This window comes from Oncorhynchus kisutch, linkage group LG14 (genome assembly GCF_002021735.2).
Source record: "Oncorhynchus kisutch isolate 150728-3 linkage group LG14, Okis_V2, whole genome shotgun sequence".
Lineage (NCBI taxonomy): Eukaryota > Metazoa > Chordata > Actinopteri > Salmoniformes > Salmonidae > Oncorhynchus > Oncorhynchus kisutch.
This window is the reverse complement of record NC_034187.2, coordinates 68,263,161-68,280,508: the sequence shown is the minus strand read 5'-3', so window position 1 is coordinate 68,280,508 and position 17,348 is coordinate 68,263,161. Positions and strand designations below refer to the sequence as shown.

At 41.3% G+C, this 17,348-nt stretch overlaps 2 protein-coding genes across 2 annotated transcripts; both read left to right on the top strand.

The window, feature by feature from the left end:
* Nucleotides 1–6,448: 6,448 nt before the first annotated feature.
* Nucleotides 6,449–9,846, top strand: LOC109903435 (akirin-1). The gene is made up of 5 exons (XM_020500142.2): nt 6,449–6,901; nt 7,458–7,604; nt 7,918–8,049; nt 8,289–8,360; nt 8,456–9,846. The coding sequence occupies exons 1-5, from the start codon at nt 6,700–6,702 to the stop codon at nt 8,464–8,466; spliced, it is 564 nt and encodes a 187-aa protein (XP_020355731.1). The 5' UTR covers nt 6,449–6,699; the 3' UTR covers nt 8,467–9,846.
* Nucleotides 9,847–15,101: 5,255 nt separating this feature from the next.
* LOC109904408 (gap junction alpha-9 protein-like) lies at nt 15,102–16,678 on the top strand. The gene has a single exon (XM_020501653.2). The coding sequence runs from the start codon at nt 15,113–15,115 to the stop codon at nt 16,676–16,678; it is 1,566 nt and encodes a 521-aa protein (XP_020357242.1). The 5' UTR covers nt 15,102–15,112.
* The last annotated feature ends 670 nt before the right edge of the window (nt 16,679–17,348 follow it).

The following is a 17,348-nucleotide window of genomic DNA, read 5'->3' as shown; positions in this document are numbered from 1 at the left end:
ATATTCTGGCACATCAGCATGTCTTTGTTTATGAAACCATACTGAAGTACAATTTCACGAAATGCCCCACATCTGTCATTTTAACAACTGTCCTCCTTTAAAACAACTGGTTACAATATTATGACTTGTGTTTTTTTTCCCCTCTGTGGCCCTAATATTCTATCATTTTATATATAGCCTTATAGTCTATGGGGAAACTGTAAATTATCTAATGATAGCAACATCTAAAAATCATTTTTTATCCAAAATCATTGAAATTAATGATCACAAACGTTTAAATAACAGTGGGTCTAGTTATATGTGATAACAATGTATAGTGAGCAGTGAAATAACTATTGGTTTCCATTTGTGGTGACTGCTGACTGACATTAGGGATGAGATTAAATAGATCCTGGAATTTAGCCTGGTCTGGAGCAGGCTAGCTCCACAGAATAAATCTCCATGGTAATTTATACCATAACATATCCTCCTGCCCCCTATCCATCTTTAGTGCAACCGGATCAATTGAGCCAGGATCACCAAGATATCCTGGCTTAATCCCTTATCCTAGTTTTGTGCAACAGGCCCCTGGGACCAAGCTAGGAAGCATATAAGAGGTCAGGGCAGCATGGTCTGCAGACTTGCATCACAACAACAACAAAAATCACACTTTTGCTACAAGGCTGCTGCTTCATTCGACATTCCAGTACTCCTCTGACTCCCCCAAAACACAGAAGTATAACCTAGCCTGCCGTGATGTACAGTGGCTTGCGAAAGTATTCACCCCCCTTGGCATTTTTCCTATTTTGTTGCCTTACAACCTGGAATTAAAATGGCTTTTGGGGGGGTGTTGTATAATTTGATTTACACAACATGCAACTGTGAAGATGCAAAATATTTTTTATTGTGAAACAAACAAGAAATAAGACAAAAAAACTGAAAACTTAAGCGTTCATAACTATCCCCCCCCCCCAAGTCGATACTTTGTAGAGCCACCTTTTGCAGCAATTACAGCTGCAAGTCTCTTGGGGTATGTCTCTAAAAGCTTGGCACATCTAGCCACTGGGATTTTTGCCCATTCTTCAAGGCTAAACTGCTCCAGCTCCTTCAAGTTGGATGAGTTCTGCTGGTGTAAAGCAATTTTAAGTCATACCACAGATTCTCAATTGGATTGAGGTCTGGGCTTTGACTAGGCCATTCAAAGACATTTAAATGTTTTCCCTTAAACCACTCGAGTGTTGCTTTAGCAGTATCGCTTAGGGTCATTGTCCTGCTGGAAGGTGAACCTCCGTCCCAGTCTCAAATCTCTGGAAGACTGAAACAGGTTTCCCTCAAGAATTTCCCTGTATTTAGTACCATCCATCATTCCTTCAATTTTGACCAATTCTGACCAGTCCCTGCCGATGAAAAACATCCCCACAGCATGACGCTGCCACCATGCTTCACTGTGGGGATGGTATTCTCAGGGTGATGAGTGGTGTTGGGTTTGCGCCAGACTTAGCATTTTCCTTGATGGCCAAAAAGCTCAATTTTAGTCTCATCTGACCAGAGTACCTTCTTCCATATGTTTGGGGAGTCTCCCACAATTTTCTTAAAGCAATGGCTTTTTTCTGGCCACTCTTCCGTAAAGCCCAGCTCTGTGGAGTGTACGGCTTAAAGTGGTCCTATGGACAGATAGTCCAATCTCCACTGTGGAGCTTTGCAGCTCCTTCGGGGTTATGTTTGGTCTCTTTGTTGCCTCTCTAATTAATGCCCTCCACGCCTGGTCCCTGAGTTTTGGTGGGCGGCCCTCTCTTGGCAGGTTTGTTGTGGTGCCATATTCTTTCCATTTTTTAATGACGGAATTAATGGTCCTCCGTAGGATGTTCAAAGTTTTGGATATTTTTTATAACCCAACCCTGATCTGTACTTCTCCACAACTTTGTCCCTGACCTGTTTGGAGAGCTCCTTGCTCTTCATGGTGCCACTTGCTTGGTGGTACCCCTTGCTTAGTGGTGTTGCAGACTCTGGGACCTTTCAGAACAGGTGACTGTATACTGAGATCATGTGACACTTAGATTGCACACAGGTGGACTTTATTTAGCTAATTATGTGACTACTGAAGGTAATTGGTTGTACTAGATCTTATTTAGGGGCTTCATAGTAAAGGGGGTGAATACATATGCACGCACCACTTTTTCCATTTGGAATTGTTTAGAATTTTTTTTAAACAAGTAATTTTTTAAATTTCACTTCACCAAATTTGATTATTTTGTGTCTGTCCATTACATGAAATCCAAATAAAAATCTATTTAAATTACAGGCTGTAATGCAACAAATTTGGAAAAATGCAAAGGGGATGAATACTTTTGCAAGGCACTGTATACACACACACATTGTTATGTTACAGCCTTATTCTAAAATGGATTCAACTTTATTTTTAAATACTCATGAATCTACACAAAATAATGACGAAGCAAAAAAAGTTTTTTAGAACATTTTGTAAATGTCCAAATTTAAAAATAAATGGAAATATCTCATTTACATAAGTACTCAGACCCTCAGCACCTTTGGCAGCGATTACAGCCTCAAGTCTTCTTGGGTATGACGCTACAAGCTTGGCATACCTGTATTTGGGAGTTTTTCCCATTCTTCTCTCCAGATCCTCTCAAGCTCTGTCAGGCTGGATGGAGAGCGTTACTGCACAGCTATTTTCAGGTATCTCTAGAGATGTTCGATCGGGTTCAAGTCCGAGCTCTGGCTGGGCCACTCAAGGACATTAAGAGACTTGTCCCAAAGCCCCTCCTGTGTTGTTTTGGCTGTGTGCTTAGGGTCGGTGAACCTTCACCTCAGTCTGATGTCCTGAGCGCTCTGGACCAGGTTTTCATCAAGGATCTCTGTACTTTGCTCTGTTCATATTTCCCTTGATCCTGACTAATCTGCCAGTCCCTGCCGCTGAAAAACATCCCCACAGCATGATGCTGCCACCACCATGCTTCACCGTAGGGAGGTTTCCTCTAGAAGTGACGCTTGACATTCAGGCCAAAGAGTTCAATCTTGGTTTTGTCAGACCAGAGAATTTGTTTCTCATGGTCTGAGAGTCATTAGGTGCCTTTTGGCAAAATCCAAGCGGGCTGTCATGTGCCTTTTACTGAGGAGTGGCTTCCACCTGGCCACTCTACCATAAAGGACTGATTGGGGGAGTGCTGCAGAGATGGGTGTCCTTCTAGAAGTTTTCCCCATCTCCACAGAGGAACACTGGAGCTCTGTCGGAGTGACCATCGGGTTCTTGGTCATGTCCCTGACCAAGGACCTTCTCCCCCAATTGCTCAGTTTGGCCAGGCGGCCAGCTATAGGAAAAGTCATGGTGGTTCCAAACTTTTTCTGCAGGAATGTCCACCATCGTTTAAGAATGATGGAGGCCAGTAAGTTCTTGGGGACCTTCAATGCTGCAGAAATGTTTTGGTACCCTTCCCTAGATCTGTGCCTCGACACAATCCTTTCTCTGAGCTCTACAGACAATTTCTTCCACCTCATGGCTTGGTTTTTGCTCTGATCAACGGTGGTATCTTATATAGATAGGTGTGTGCCTTTCCAAATCATGTCCAATCAATTGAATTTACATCAGGTGGACTCCAATCAAGTTGTAGAAACATCTTAAGGATGATCAATAGAAACACTCACTTTCCATCCACTTCTAAGTGCACTGAACAAATATTGAAGTGCAACATGTAAAGTGTTGATCTCATGAGCTGAAATAAAAGATCCAAGAAATGTTCCATACACACAAAAAGCTTATTTTTCTCAAATTTTTTGAACACATTTATTTACATCCCTGTTAGTGAGCATTTCTCATTTGCCATGATAATCCATCCACCTGACAGGTGTGGTGCGTCAAGAATCTGATTAAACAGCATGATCATAACACAGGTGCACCTTGTCCTGGGGACAATAATAGGCCACTCTAAAATGTGCAGTTTTGTCACACAACACAATGCCACAGATGTCTCAAGTTTTGAGGGAGTGTGCAATTGGCATGCTGACTGCAGAAATGTCCACCAGGGCTTTTGGCAGATAATTGAATGTTAATTTCTCTACCATAAGCCGCCTCCAACGTTGTTTTAGAGAATTTAGCAGTACTTCCAACCGGCCTCACAACCGCAGATCACGTGTATGGCGCTGTGTGGGCGAGTGGTTAGCTGATGTCAACATTGTGAACATAGTGCCCCTTCGTGGCGGTGGGGTTATGGTATGGGCAGGCATAATCTACAGACAACGAACACAATTGTATTTTATCGATGGCAATTTGAATGCAGAGATACCGTGACGAGATCCTGAGGCCCATTGTCGTGCCATTCATCCGCAGCCATCACCTCATGTTTCAGCATGATAATGCACTGCCCCATGTCGCAAGGATCTGTACACCATTCCTGGAAGATGAAAATGACCCAGTTCTTCCATGGCCTGCATACTCACCAGACATGTCACTCATTAATCATGTTTGGGATGATCTGTATCGATGTGTACGACAGCGTGTTCCAGTTCCCGCCAATATCCAGTAACTTCGCACAGCCATTGAAGAGGAGTGGGACAACATTCCACAGGCCACAATCATACCACGGAATTGGGGAGAAAAAGGGGTAAAAAAAACAACAACAATCAACAGCTTGATCAACTCTATGCGAAGGAGATGTGTCGCGCTGCATGACGCAAATGGGGATCACACCAGATACTGACTGGTTTTCTGATTTTTTTAAGGTATCTGTGACCAACAGATGCATATCTGTATTTCCAGTCATGTGAAATCTGTACATTAGGGCCTAATGAATTTATTCCAATTGACTGATTGCCTTATATGAACTTATATGAACTGTAAACTCTGTAAAATCTTTGAAATATATATTTTTATATTTTTGTTCAGTATAAATGATGTAGAGCATTAGAAAATGATACAGCATATATATTCTATGAAAGGTTTGTACTGTATGTGCCACACTCATCCTCTTTAATCATTCATCAATATAGGCATATTGGCAATTTACCTGATTATTCAAATGAGATTTACTTTGACATCTTGCCAGTTTACTTCCATTGCCAATGTGTTCAGTTGTGAGTCAGTCAACTGAATGCTATAAATGCATCAACTGAATGTTGTAAAATTGGTTATAAATAAGTGTATCTCCAGACCAGAATGAATAAAAATGCAAGACTCAATAAGTAGGCTAAATCATCACTGAACCTTAAGCTGAGTCGTATTCACTAGGAACCAAACAGGGAGGAACTACCTGAACTCACCAATAAAAACTGTGTGTTTACATTTTCTGTTGCAAAACTTTTTGCTACGATGTTCACTAATGAATACAACCCTGGTATCTCAGACTAGGACTGGACCTTGAGGAGGCTCTTAAGCTGGCATGCAATTGTTTCATGGTGGTCACCAATGGCCACAGGGTGTGACACCCAGTGACTGGGTGGCTTTGGTAGAACACTAGGAATGGGCGGCTCTCTGAACTTGTGGCTCTGGGAAGCCAGCAGTGTGTTGAAGTCAGAAGACACAACACCACTGGTCATACAGGAGAAAATAGATATTGTTCTTGGTCTCTGCTTGTGCCATCTTGTTGTGAGCAGAGTTAGGATGATCCCCCATTAACCGTCACACTGCTCCTTGATGCTGCATTTCCATTTTGATAGCAGACTGGTTCCGTACCCCTGCTTTTCAGGGTGTTGACTTGGTCCTCTGAACATGGTAATAGAACGTTGCTCCTTTCCCCACCTACCATGCTGACTTTACTTTGTCAGCTGGTATGAGATTCAAAATATGACAAATAAAAATCATGCTTTGTTACAAATGCATCACTAAATAACTAACTAGGTCAGAACCATATTTTGAAGATACTGGCCTAAATATACTCAACCAGTTGAGTGACCCCCGGTTATGACACATGGCATTGCATTGTAGCTACCTACAATAGTTTGTCGTGCCTTTAATTCTCTAGAAAATAAAGTGCCTTTATTTCTCTAGAAAGTGGTTCCAAACTTTGTATAACCCTGTACCCCTTCAAACATTCAACCTCCAGCTGAGTACCCTCTCTAGCACCAGGGTCAGCGCACTCTCAAAGGTTGTTTTTTGCCATCATTGTAAACCTGCCACACACTATTCGATACATTTATTAAACATAACAATGAGTGTGGGTTTCTGTCACAACCCGGCTCGTGGGAAGTGACAAAGAGCTCTTATAGGATAATAATATAATAAGTATCAATAATTTTGCTCAGTTAAATAAAGAGCAGGTAGCCTAGTGGTTAGAGCGTTGGACTAGTAACCGAAAGGTTGCAAGATTGAATCCTGAGCTGACAATATAAAAATATATCGTTCTGCTCCTGAACAAGGCAGTTAACCCACTGTTTCTAGGCCGTCTTTGAAAATAACAATTTGTTCTTAATTAACTGACTTGCCTAGTTAAATAAAATGTAAAAGCCTCTTCTCATCCCAGTGCCAGTGGGTGGCGGTAAAGGTGTGACATCGTACATTAAACTCGAGGGAAGAAGACGCCCCTTGAACGTTTTTATTTAGCCGAAGCCTGTGTTAGCGAATAAGCGATTTCCCAGACACCGGCAAGATATAAGAACATAAGAAAGCACAAGACGGACAAACTGATAACCTACATTTACTCGTTATTAGCAGCTATCCGGAATTTTTGCTGACCGAAAAACATTGTTTTCTGGATTAAGTTAGCTAGCATGGCGTGCGGAGCTACTTTGAAGCGTTCAATTGAGTTTGAGGCCCTTCACAGCCCTCAATCTCCAAAACGGCGAAGGTGCAACCCTCTGCCAGGGACCCCAGTCAACCCCTCGCCAAAGCGGTGTAACCTGCTTTCTGCTACCGGTGACAGTTCGATGTCTCCCCAATCAACTTGTGGAGGAGAACATAGACTTACCCCAGGTTACTTGTTTGCCTGAATATAATTTTTTAATAATTAGCTAACGTTAGATGGTGGCCATTGTAGCTAGCTAGCGCCAGTGCAGTGGCTGAAATTAGCGAATAGTAAAATATGAGATCATACATTATCATTTAGCAGGCTATCTAGCTAACGTTATCTATCTAATAATGAACCCGATTTACAGGTTGTAGTTAGTAGGCCAAACATTGAAGCAAAACTATCATGATGTTCTAGATGGGCATATAGCTAACTAATGTTACCCACTTTCTAGTTGTCCAGAATGAACCCAGTCCTGATTGTAACTAACATAGATATCCTGTATAACAGCGTAGCTTCAAGTTGATGATAATATCTGGCTAGGAAATCATTCATGCTTCCATCCAGGTACCAAGTTGATCATGTGTTTGATAGCCATGCACCCAATCAACCTATGTGACCATGTTTCATGCTTCGTCACACCCAATATAGATGTGAGGCCTGGGCTGTTGCCTGAGGAAACACGCTTTCCAGGGTAAGCCAACCATGTTAAGCTGACTTTAGTTGTTTTTCCATCCACAGAGCAGATCGTCCAGAATCTTAGGCAAGAATATAGCCGTTACCAGCGACGGTGCCAACTTGAGGAGGCCTTCAACCAGAGTGAGTCCCAGACTCCAAGTGATGGCCCAGGACAAAGCTCTGGTTTCATGGCACCAAGCTCCCCATCAGGTCTGTTTTCAAGCAGTTAGCCCTCACCAAGCTGAAGATGCTGTCAGCATCTGATTACAAATAAACTTACTATAAGGGTGAATAACAGTCAACTCAACATGCTCTCTCTTGTTTGTGGTGTGGGGAAGAAGAGCCACAAAGTAAAATTCTTAAGAAAAGATGACTCACATTCACCTTTGCATTTGTTGTTTATTCTCAATGTCTCAACACTTGCAGAAGTAAACCAGACCTAATTGGGCGTATCTTTTTAACCAGATTGTGTATGCAGTTGTCAGACAAAAGCTCATTCCTTGTCATGTTATGGTTTCCCCAGGAGTGTCTATGAAGAGGGACCAGCCCTGCTTCACATTGCGCCAGGTAGGCTCCCTGTGTGAACGAATCCTCAAAGACCACGAGGAGACCATCTGTGAAGAGTATGAACAGATCCTGAACACTAAGCTGGCGGGTATGCTGACTCTGACTTCCTTATTACAGATATGGGCCCGTATTCATAAAGCATCTCAGAGTAGGAGCGCCACTGATCTAGGATCTGTTTTGCTTATTGGTTCATAATGAATAATATTACATGAACATGGGCGACCTGATCCTAGATCGGCACTCCTACTCTGAGACGCTTTATGAATACAGGCCATCTCATGGTATGACGACTCGTAGATCATTTTTATGTTTTTGGTTCCTTCCCAGAACAATATGAATCGTTTGTGAAGTTCACACATGACCAGATCATGCGACAATATAGCGCTAGACCCTCCAGCTGTGAGTTCCAACGATAATCGAAACACGCACACAAACTTTTTATCCTCGGTTCCCCCCGTGCCCGTTTTAATCAACATTTTGTTTCTATTTTTCAGATGTCTCATGAACTCTTAACAGTAAGCTACCTGCGCTCACCTCAAGACTGCTGCATTCAATCTCAGTTTTTCTTCACTACTTCAGTGACATGAATTTCCTTTTAAAACACTCAATAGTCTGAGTTGTACTGTACTTGTGTGGATGTGCTCTTTGGGAGATGGATAATGGACTTACCTTTTCAAGGGTTGTGGAAAGCTGGGCTGACGTCACTGTTCAATTTAACCTGCCAAAACTCACTGCTGCAGCATTTAACCCTACATGCCTTTTTACATTTTTTATTTTCACAAAACATACTTGAAAAGGTGGTTTTCTTTTGATTTTAGAAATGAAAGTTATTTGCGCTTTATGTAAATGGTATATTAAACAGTGGAACTTGTGTACTACAGTCAATTGCAGTTTTGCTTTTCTTTATACCTATTTTGTACAGTTGTTTTGGGTGATACCCTTGTTTTACATATTTTAGGGTTCTTCTTAGACATTCTACCAGATTATGCTGCAATTGAGGAGATGCCAACACAGAGTGTGTGTTGGTATACTGAGCTCTTTGTAAAATATGCAGGCTATTACTCCCAAGAAAACCAAACATGGATGGAAGGGCTCAATTGTTTACTGGTTTTGATCCTTCTTACAGGGATAGACTGGATGAGGGTTTTTGTTATAGGCCAGCAAAAAATGGAGGCTGAAATGTGTGAAACTGCAGTCACCTCTTGGTTTGGAATAAAACATCTGTATAGACTTGATTCTGGTAGTGACCGTAACCCAATACCTAGCAACCTCATCAAAAGGTTTGGCTCTCTTGGTGAAATGGCTACCCATCCCCCTGAATTGGCTACAATATACCTGGGCCCTTGAGGTTTGTAATGGAACTCTACAATGAGTGGAGGCATGCGCAATGTTTTTATTCTGTAGCTGGCCCTATGTACTCTTTTTGTATATTTGATTTATTGAATGATTACTTGTGATTTTATATCAAATGAGTTTACTGTCTGATATTTTTTGGGGAGAGTTTAGTTAGGTGACCCTGTAGTATAGGTGGTGTGTTCTGTGATTTGGTGAGGAGGGATTACGTTGTGTTACATCACACCACTGAATACAGGGATTGTACGCCTTAATGGATGGGTTGAAGTCGAAATAACAGATTTTAACCATTCAAATGTAAACTGTGTGTCTGCATAAACTGCCTACCATTAAGACATGCCATTTGATTTATTTTTAATTCTCCAGTTGTGTTGTGGATGGAGTTGCTCTCTGCTATATAAGTAGCTCTATCACATTTGTACCAAAATAATACCCTGAATCTTTACAAAAATATTGTCCTAACTACTGTGTTTTAAGGTCAGTTTTGTTGAACACAATTATAACATTGAATAAATACTTGATTTGAAGGGAATCATTTTGAATGTAATTCTTGTGAGAGTAAATGAAGTAAGCCTAATATGGGTCATGTCACACAGGTGTTACATTGTAGCAAATGGAGTACCAGGGGGCCACACTGGCCATTCTGAGTAGTATAAAGCACATTGTTCATAGTTATGGAGAATATCAGACCATGAAAGATGAATATGAAAAGCGTGGAATACATTCAATATACTGTCCAAGTACACAGTTCTGATTGCTGAACAATTGGTATCAGGGAGAGAAAATTCCTAGTTTTCAGGCTTGTTTTCTTTACAATTTACACAACAGGAAACTCCAGTCTACCAATCACAACGACATTTGAGCTATACAAATCAAATTTTATTTGTCACATACACATGGTTAGCAGATGTTAATGCGAGTAGCGAAATGCTTGTGCTTCTAGTTCCGACAATGCAGTAATAACCAACAAGTAATCTAGCTAACAATTCCAAAACTACTACCTTATAGACACAAGTGTAAGGGGATAAAGAATATGTACATAAAGATATAGGAATGAGTGATGTACAGAGCGGCATAGGCAAGATACAGTAGATGGTATTGAGTGCAGTATATACATATGAGATGAGTATGTAAACAAAGTGGCATAGTTAAAGTGGCTAGTGATACATGTATTACATAAAGATGCAGTAGATGATATAGAGTACAGTATATACGTATACATATGAGATGAATAATGTAGGGTATGTAACATATTAGGTAGCATTGTTTAAAGTAGCTAGTGATATATTTTACATCATTTCCCATCAATTCCCATTATTAAAGTGGCTGGAGTTGAGTCAGTATGTTGGCAGCAGCCACTCAATGTTAGTGGTGGCTGTTTAACAGTCTGATGGCCTTGAGATAGAAGCTGTTTTTCAGTCTCTCGGTCCCAGCTTTGATGCACCTGTACTGACTTCGCCTTCTGGATGATAGCGGGGTGAACAGGCAGTGGCTCGGGTGGTTGTTGTCCTTAATGATCTTTATGGCCTTCCTGTAACATCGGGTGGTGTAGGTGTCCTGGAGGGCAGGTAGTTTGCCCCCGGTGATGCGTTGTGCAGACCTCACTACCCTCTGGAGAGCCTTACGGTTGTGGGCGGAGCAGTTGCCGTACCAGGCGGTGATACAGCCCGACAGGATGCTCTCGATTGTGCATCTGTAGAAGTTTGTTAGTGCTTTAGGTGACAAGCCAAATTTCTTCAGCCTCCTGAGGTTGAAGAGGCGCGTATCAATTTCTGTTTTTTCTATTTCACTCCAAAGCTGCAATATTCATGTTTTTTTGTAGGCGCTAACTCTTCCATGACTCATTGGCCAAACCCTATGGGGATATGTTTCTGTATGGTTTTTGGATTGACACTGAAAAGGTTTGTAAACACAATCATAGGAGACCTTATTTTCAGCTTTTATCTCAAAACCACATTAATTTCCCCAACAGGAATGGCCAATGAAACGGGTAGAAAATGCTAACTCATTTCCGTTTTTTAGGACTACAAGCTGCGAGCTCTATAAGAGAATAACAATAGTAGATTAAGCTAAAACAGACAGCGACATCCAGACAAACTTCATGTACAGTAACTTCAAATGTTCATATGGCTTTAACATATTTCAGTAGCAAAGAGAGCCAGCCTTGAGGTAGCCTTTTTTCACACACATAAATTGCATAATAAGGTGCTCTTACCTCATTGAAACTCAAAAAGGGCCTGGATTGGCTGCTTCAAGCAGTATTAATAGGCCACCGGGCAGTCAACAAAATCAAACCTGCCAACAAGCCATACCCATTAATTTCCTATACATAGAATTTTAAAAAACATGCAATAGCTGGGGTGACCATATTCATTTGATTCATGGAGTCATCCATGTATGAAATCAGACATAACCTATTGATCCTCAGGACGGAGAAAATGTATTGATCCAAAAGTGTAGTGTGCCATTGTGGAAATGCTCTCATATAGTATGACACGCATTCACTTGGACTTGTATATGTGAAGAGCAACTAAGAGACAAAAATATAGGCCCCAGACCCAAATCCCTTGAATTATGAAGTGAACAAATGGTGACAGTGAGGTTTCAGCAAGAGGCTGTGACAAGCCAGAATTATCTTAGTTTTTATACTGTACATATTAGAATCAGTCTTTTATAGTACATTTGTGATTAAATGCTATTTATAATATGTATATACACTAATAAAGTTGTGTACATCACATATACATGTTTCCTTTATAATTCCCCACATTTCATCCAATATCCAAGCAAAAAAAACAAACATTGGTGTGGGATTCAAATTTTTGTTTCAAGTTTTAATGTCACCTGCACTACAGTGAAATGCCTTTCTTGCAAGCTCTAAACCCAACAATGCAGTAATCAATAACAATGTAATACTAAAAATAACCATGTAGAACAAAAACACACATTAAAAATACTTTAAAAGCCAGTGGAATAAATGACTGGGATAGAATACATTTGTTTTGAGGATCAACTATGACTAGAAATATCACTTTAATTGGAGGTGGAAGATAGATAAATATTTCTAAATATGTTTACAAGCAGCTTGACATTGCAGAACAAGGTAAGATAAATTATATGTGGACAGTTTTGTTAAACAAAATACAATCAATTGCAGCCTGTCTTTATGGCAGTTTTGAAACCTGTAGCATTGATATCTCCATGATTATGTGCCAGTATTGTGTTAAATTGTGTTTGGGAAATGTACAAACAAAATTATTGAGTATGCTTTACTGTATGGTTGTAGGTTTCAGCGGTTCATTCTGAAGCTCATTGATTGATGGTGTGTGGCTATCATTGCCTTGGGCAACAAACTGAGAAAATGGTTGACAGGTATTGTGCAATACAGCTACCTCATGGATGAATGAAAGAAAATGAGCTTTCCTGTTCAGTCTGTCTCACTATGAAACATACAAATGTTACACGTTCTACAATTGTTACCAACACAGTAGTTTGTTGAGATTTGAGTTTGACTGAACTATCATTCTCCAAATTGATTAATTCTGCAACATACTCCTGACCAATCAACTACTAGAATTGAAATACATTAATTAAGAAGAGTACACATTCGGGGAGGAGATATTCAAAATACTTTGAATTGAGGATGGGGTTGTTTCTAATTGTTTTCTACTTGTTCCCAAAGTAGGCATCACTTTTAGTAACCACCGGCAGGATAGTTAATCCAATTCAGACACAGTATATTTGACTTTGTAGATGTTTTATGTAACTACAGGAACCCCTCCGACATGCAGTCAGAGCTACTGGGGGCAATGCTCTGGCTCAGTGTCGGTGTACCATACACAAAACATCATATTCCACAGGCATCACCGGGCAGAGCGCCACCGAAGGTCACCATGGGTTCTAGGTCCTCTAGGAGCAGCCACAAATAGAAAAACTATTGAATATTTCTTGACGGTCCCCCCATCGCCCGATGACGCACAGGGCCCCCCACCACCCGCAGTCTATGCATACAGCTGCAAGGTAAACGAAAACAAATAGTACAATTGATTCATCTTGGCAGCCTATATAGTTCTTACCAACTAAAGCCACAGGCTGGTTTTTATTTTGTTTTCATTTCATCAGGGTCGGGATTGTAGCCCATCGTTAATGAGGGCATATGCATTTTTTCTGATAAATATAAAGAGATTGACAATGAGCACGGGACTGCATCGAACGAAGGAATATTTTGGTAAAACGTTTCTGTTTATGTACATCTTATTTCCCAAATGAAAGGTACGTTTATTTGTGTTATTTTAGATTGAATTTTAACATATGAATAAATACATTATTTTCCCAGCAGAGGCCTCCTGACTTAAACTCTCAAAGAGAACTACATTTTGATGATTGTCATTCTCATTGATTTTTTTCTCTGTAACTTGTAAATGATGCAATTAACTGGTCTGCAAATAGGCTAAATATGAATGATATAACAGCTTAATGTTATTGATCATTTTATTTGATATTGTGTTACCTAATTATTATATTATCATTATAATTAGGACAAATGATCATCATGTTTCCATTCCAGTTTTCGACATTTAAGTTCGCATAGAAAATCGATGCGGCAATTGCCTGCTAGGGTGTGTTGCCATTTAACTATTGTGTTGACGAAAACAGCTGGACTTAATGACGTCATAGTGTTTCCATTGAAGTGTTTCCATCAGCCATTTAGACAAATTGCGCAAAAATAAATGGTCGACAGCCTATCTATTTCATGTCTCAGCTAGCACTGGAAAGCAAGCATGGATAGAATGCAAAAATGTACTGATATTTGCCATATTCTAATCATTTTTGCCCTGTCCCTTTCTCTGCGATTGTCATTCTAATGCAATCCAGGAACAATAAAACCCTGTCCTCAAACATTTACATCAAAAGGTGCAAAATTATGGACAGACAAAACATTCGTCAAATTAAATATTTTTCTTGATCAAATAACATGGAAAACAACTACTTTTTGAGCAGAATTAATTTACCATCCGTACAAACCAATGAATATAAATAGGCTGTTCATCTAGGTTTGTACCTGTAGACTGAGCATGAAGAAAAACAACTTGTTTTTGATGCGATGTGGCTCAGTTGGTAGAGCAGAGAACGTGCAATGCTAGGGTTGTGGGTTCGATTCCCATGGGCGACCAGCATGAACATGTATGCACTAACTACTGTAAATTGCTCTGCAGCTACTAAAATGGAAAAGGAATGAATAGACCATTTCAGTTCCCACATAGAAATCATTTGCATTTACAAAGTAATTCAAGAAACTTTCATATTCCACAAGTATTATCAGATAAATTATTTTGTACAGATAATTATCATGCTGTTAAACACCCAAATGCATTTAGTTGTAAAAAAATAAAGGTAATGCACTAGGCCTTTACTAGTCTTATATTAGTGGACCGATATAGAAGTCTTCTGCGCAGGCACCCCCCAAACGACTTCCCGCTGCTTTCGTCTCCTATATCCATTACACATGTCCCAATTTATTTTTTTGTCCAATAAACCTGACACAATGGCAGGCTAATTATTAATATTCTATATTTTTTCTCCAATTACCAATCATTGTAATGATAGTCATTATCATCATCAATACTAATTCATATAATCAAATGAAGCCAGGAATTCTTTGAACATTGTTTACACATTGTGCTATGTATTATTATTGACCTCACCATACACTTAACTTTGACATTCTATTTCCATATTGTCTCTACTTTTTAAGTAACAAAGACCTTTTCCCGTCAATAAGCAAAACCCCTGTGAAGATGGGAGATTGGAACTTCCTCGGTGGGATCTTGGAGGAAGTGCATATCCACTCTACCATGGTGGGAAAGACCTGGCTGACCATCCTCTTCATCTTCCGGATGCTAGCACTTGGCGTTGCTGCAGAAGGCGTGTGGAACGATGAGCAGGCCGACTTCATCTGCAACACAGAACAGCCAGGGTGCCGCAATGTGTGCTACGACCGAGCCTTCCCCATCTCTCTCATCCGCTACTGGGTTCTCCAGGTCATCTTCGTCTCCTCGCCCTCTCTGGTTTACATGGGCCACGCCATCTACCAGCTGCGAGCTCTGGAGAAGACGCGTCACACTAAGAAGGCGGCTCTGCGTCGGGAGCTGGAGGCGGTGGAAGTGGAGCTGATTGAGGTGCGGAGACGTATCGAGAGGGAGATGAGACAACTGGATCTGGGGAAGCTCAACAAGGCCCCACTGAGGGGGTCCCTGCTACAGACCTACGTGGCCCACATCATCACTCGGTCTGTGGTGGAGGTGGGCTTCATGCTGTGCCAGTACCTCCTTTATGGCCACCACCTGGACCCTCTATTTAAGTGCAAGAGGGAGCCCTGCCCAAATGTGGTGGACTGCTTTGTCTCCAGGCCCACGGAAAAAAACATATTCATGATGTTCATGCAGGGCATCGCTGCCGTGTCCCTCTTCCTCAGCCTCTTGGAGATCATGCACCTGAGCTACAAGAAGCTCAAGAAGGGCATCCTGGCCTATCAAACACATCTCAAGGATGACCTGGATGACTACTATGTTAGCAAGTCCAAAAGAAACTCTGTTGTGCAACAGGTTAACATGGGGGCCACCTCTGTGGGCCCCAAGCCTACTATCCACACAGCACAGAGTGGGTACACATTCCTGCTGGAGAAGCAGGGTAATGGACCCACGTATCCCCTCCTCAATGCCTCTTCTGCCTTTGTTCCCATTCAGGGGGACCCTGGAGTCAAGCCAGGTACTGACAGCCACAATACAGACAGTAAGGAGGGAGTGTTGCCAAGTCCTACTGAGCACAACAGCAACTCAAACACCAGCAGTGAGATGACTCGGTCTCCCTATGTGGATGAGCCAGAGGACCTTGTCATGCACCCTCGACCCTATCACATGGATCCTCTACCCCGCCACGTAGATCCTCTCGCCCATCTCCCCCACCATGTGGGCTTCAATTCACAGGACTCCGAGTACCCCGGGGTAGATGTCTCCTCATGTCCGACCCTTTCGGTCATTGTGAGGAAACCACGACGGGTCAGTGCCCCATGGAACTGTTCCACAGTGGTGGAAGGGAATGGCTCAAATAGTGGGGACTCCTACCCTGGGACAATAAGAATGAAGCCACGCTGCAGCTTAGCTGCCAGCCGAGCCAGGGCCTTCTCTAAGCCGGACCTCAAGAGAATGAGCAGACCTCATAGCCCAGACTCAATAGGAGAGCTGAGGTCTGTGTCCCGGCACAGCCACGATGGCAACAGTCCTCCTGTCTGCTCTCCCAACCGCCATATGTCATTGGCAAGTAACGCCACAAGCAGACGAGCTCCAGGCGACCCGCAGATCTAAGAGTTAGGCTATTAAACTCATTTCACAAGAAACTGTTACAGTGTTAGGCTATGCTCACATTCCCCCATCACTTCCATTGATTGTTAGCTTTTGATGGCTAAAATTAATTGAGGTTTGTAATGGCTGTTTCTCTTGACCCACCCACTAGTTTCTCTTGACCCACTACTTTCAGGGTGAAGAACTACCTTACATCAAGTTGTAAAATAGTGAACTACACCTTGAAGCAGGATAAAACTGTGTTTGAACGAAAAATATAGCCCCGCCAGTGTCATGTTTACAGCATTGCTTTTTTTGTCAAATATACTGTACCATAAAAAGAGGTGCATTTTGTAGTAATGAACAAAGAGCATTTAGTCTGTGGTATTGCACTTTTTTAAATTCAGTTCAGAATTGGACTTTCCCCAGTTGAAATTGGTAGCTGGAGTTCACTAGCTACCAAACTAATCAGGATATTTTGTCAGCGACATTACGATCCATTTTAGTATCAGTCCAATTAATTGTTTCTTTGCTCATGATGTACGGGTGAAATGTATTCAATACTATTCACGATAATAAAATACAGTTAGAGTTTAACTGTAATTGAAAACACACTACTACAAGGACTTTGGCTAAGGAATAATAAACTAGTTGCATATTACTCAACTAGTTTTCCCCCCCCAGGTCAGATTAC

Bases quoted from the DNA above. Each gene is read 5' to 3' on its own strand.
- LOC109903435 (XM_020500142.2), top strand. From the start codon at position 6,700: ATGGCGTGCGGAGCTACTTTGAAGCGTTCAATTGAGTTTGAGGCCCTT. The intron at 7,605-7,917 runs GTCTGTTTTCAA...TGGTTTCCCCAG, and splicing joins GGCACCAAGCTCCCCATCAG to GAGTGTCTATGAAGAGGGAC. The intron at 8,050-8,288 runs GTATGCTGACTC...GTTCCTTCCCAG, and splicing joins CCTGAACACTAAGCTGGCGG to AACAATATGAATCGTTTGTG.
- LOC109904408 (XM_020501653.2), top strand. From the start codon at position 15,113: ATGGGAGATTGGAACTTCCTCGGTGGGATCTTGGAGGAAGTGCATATC.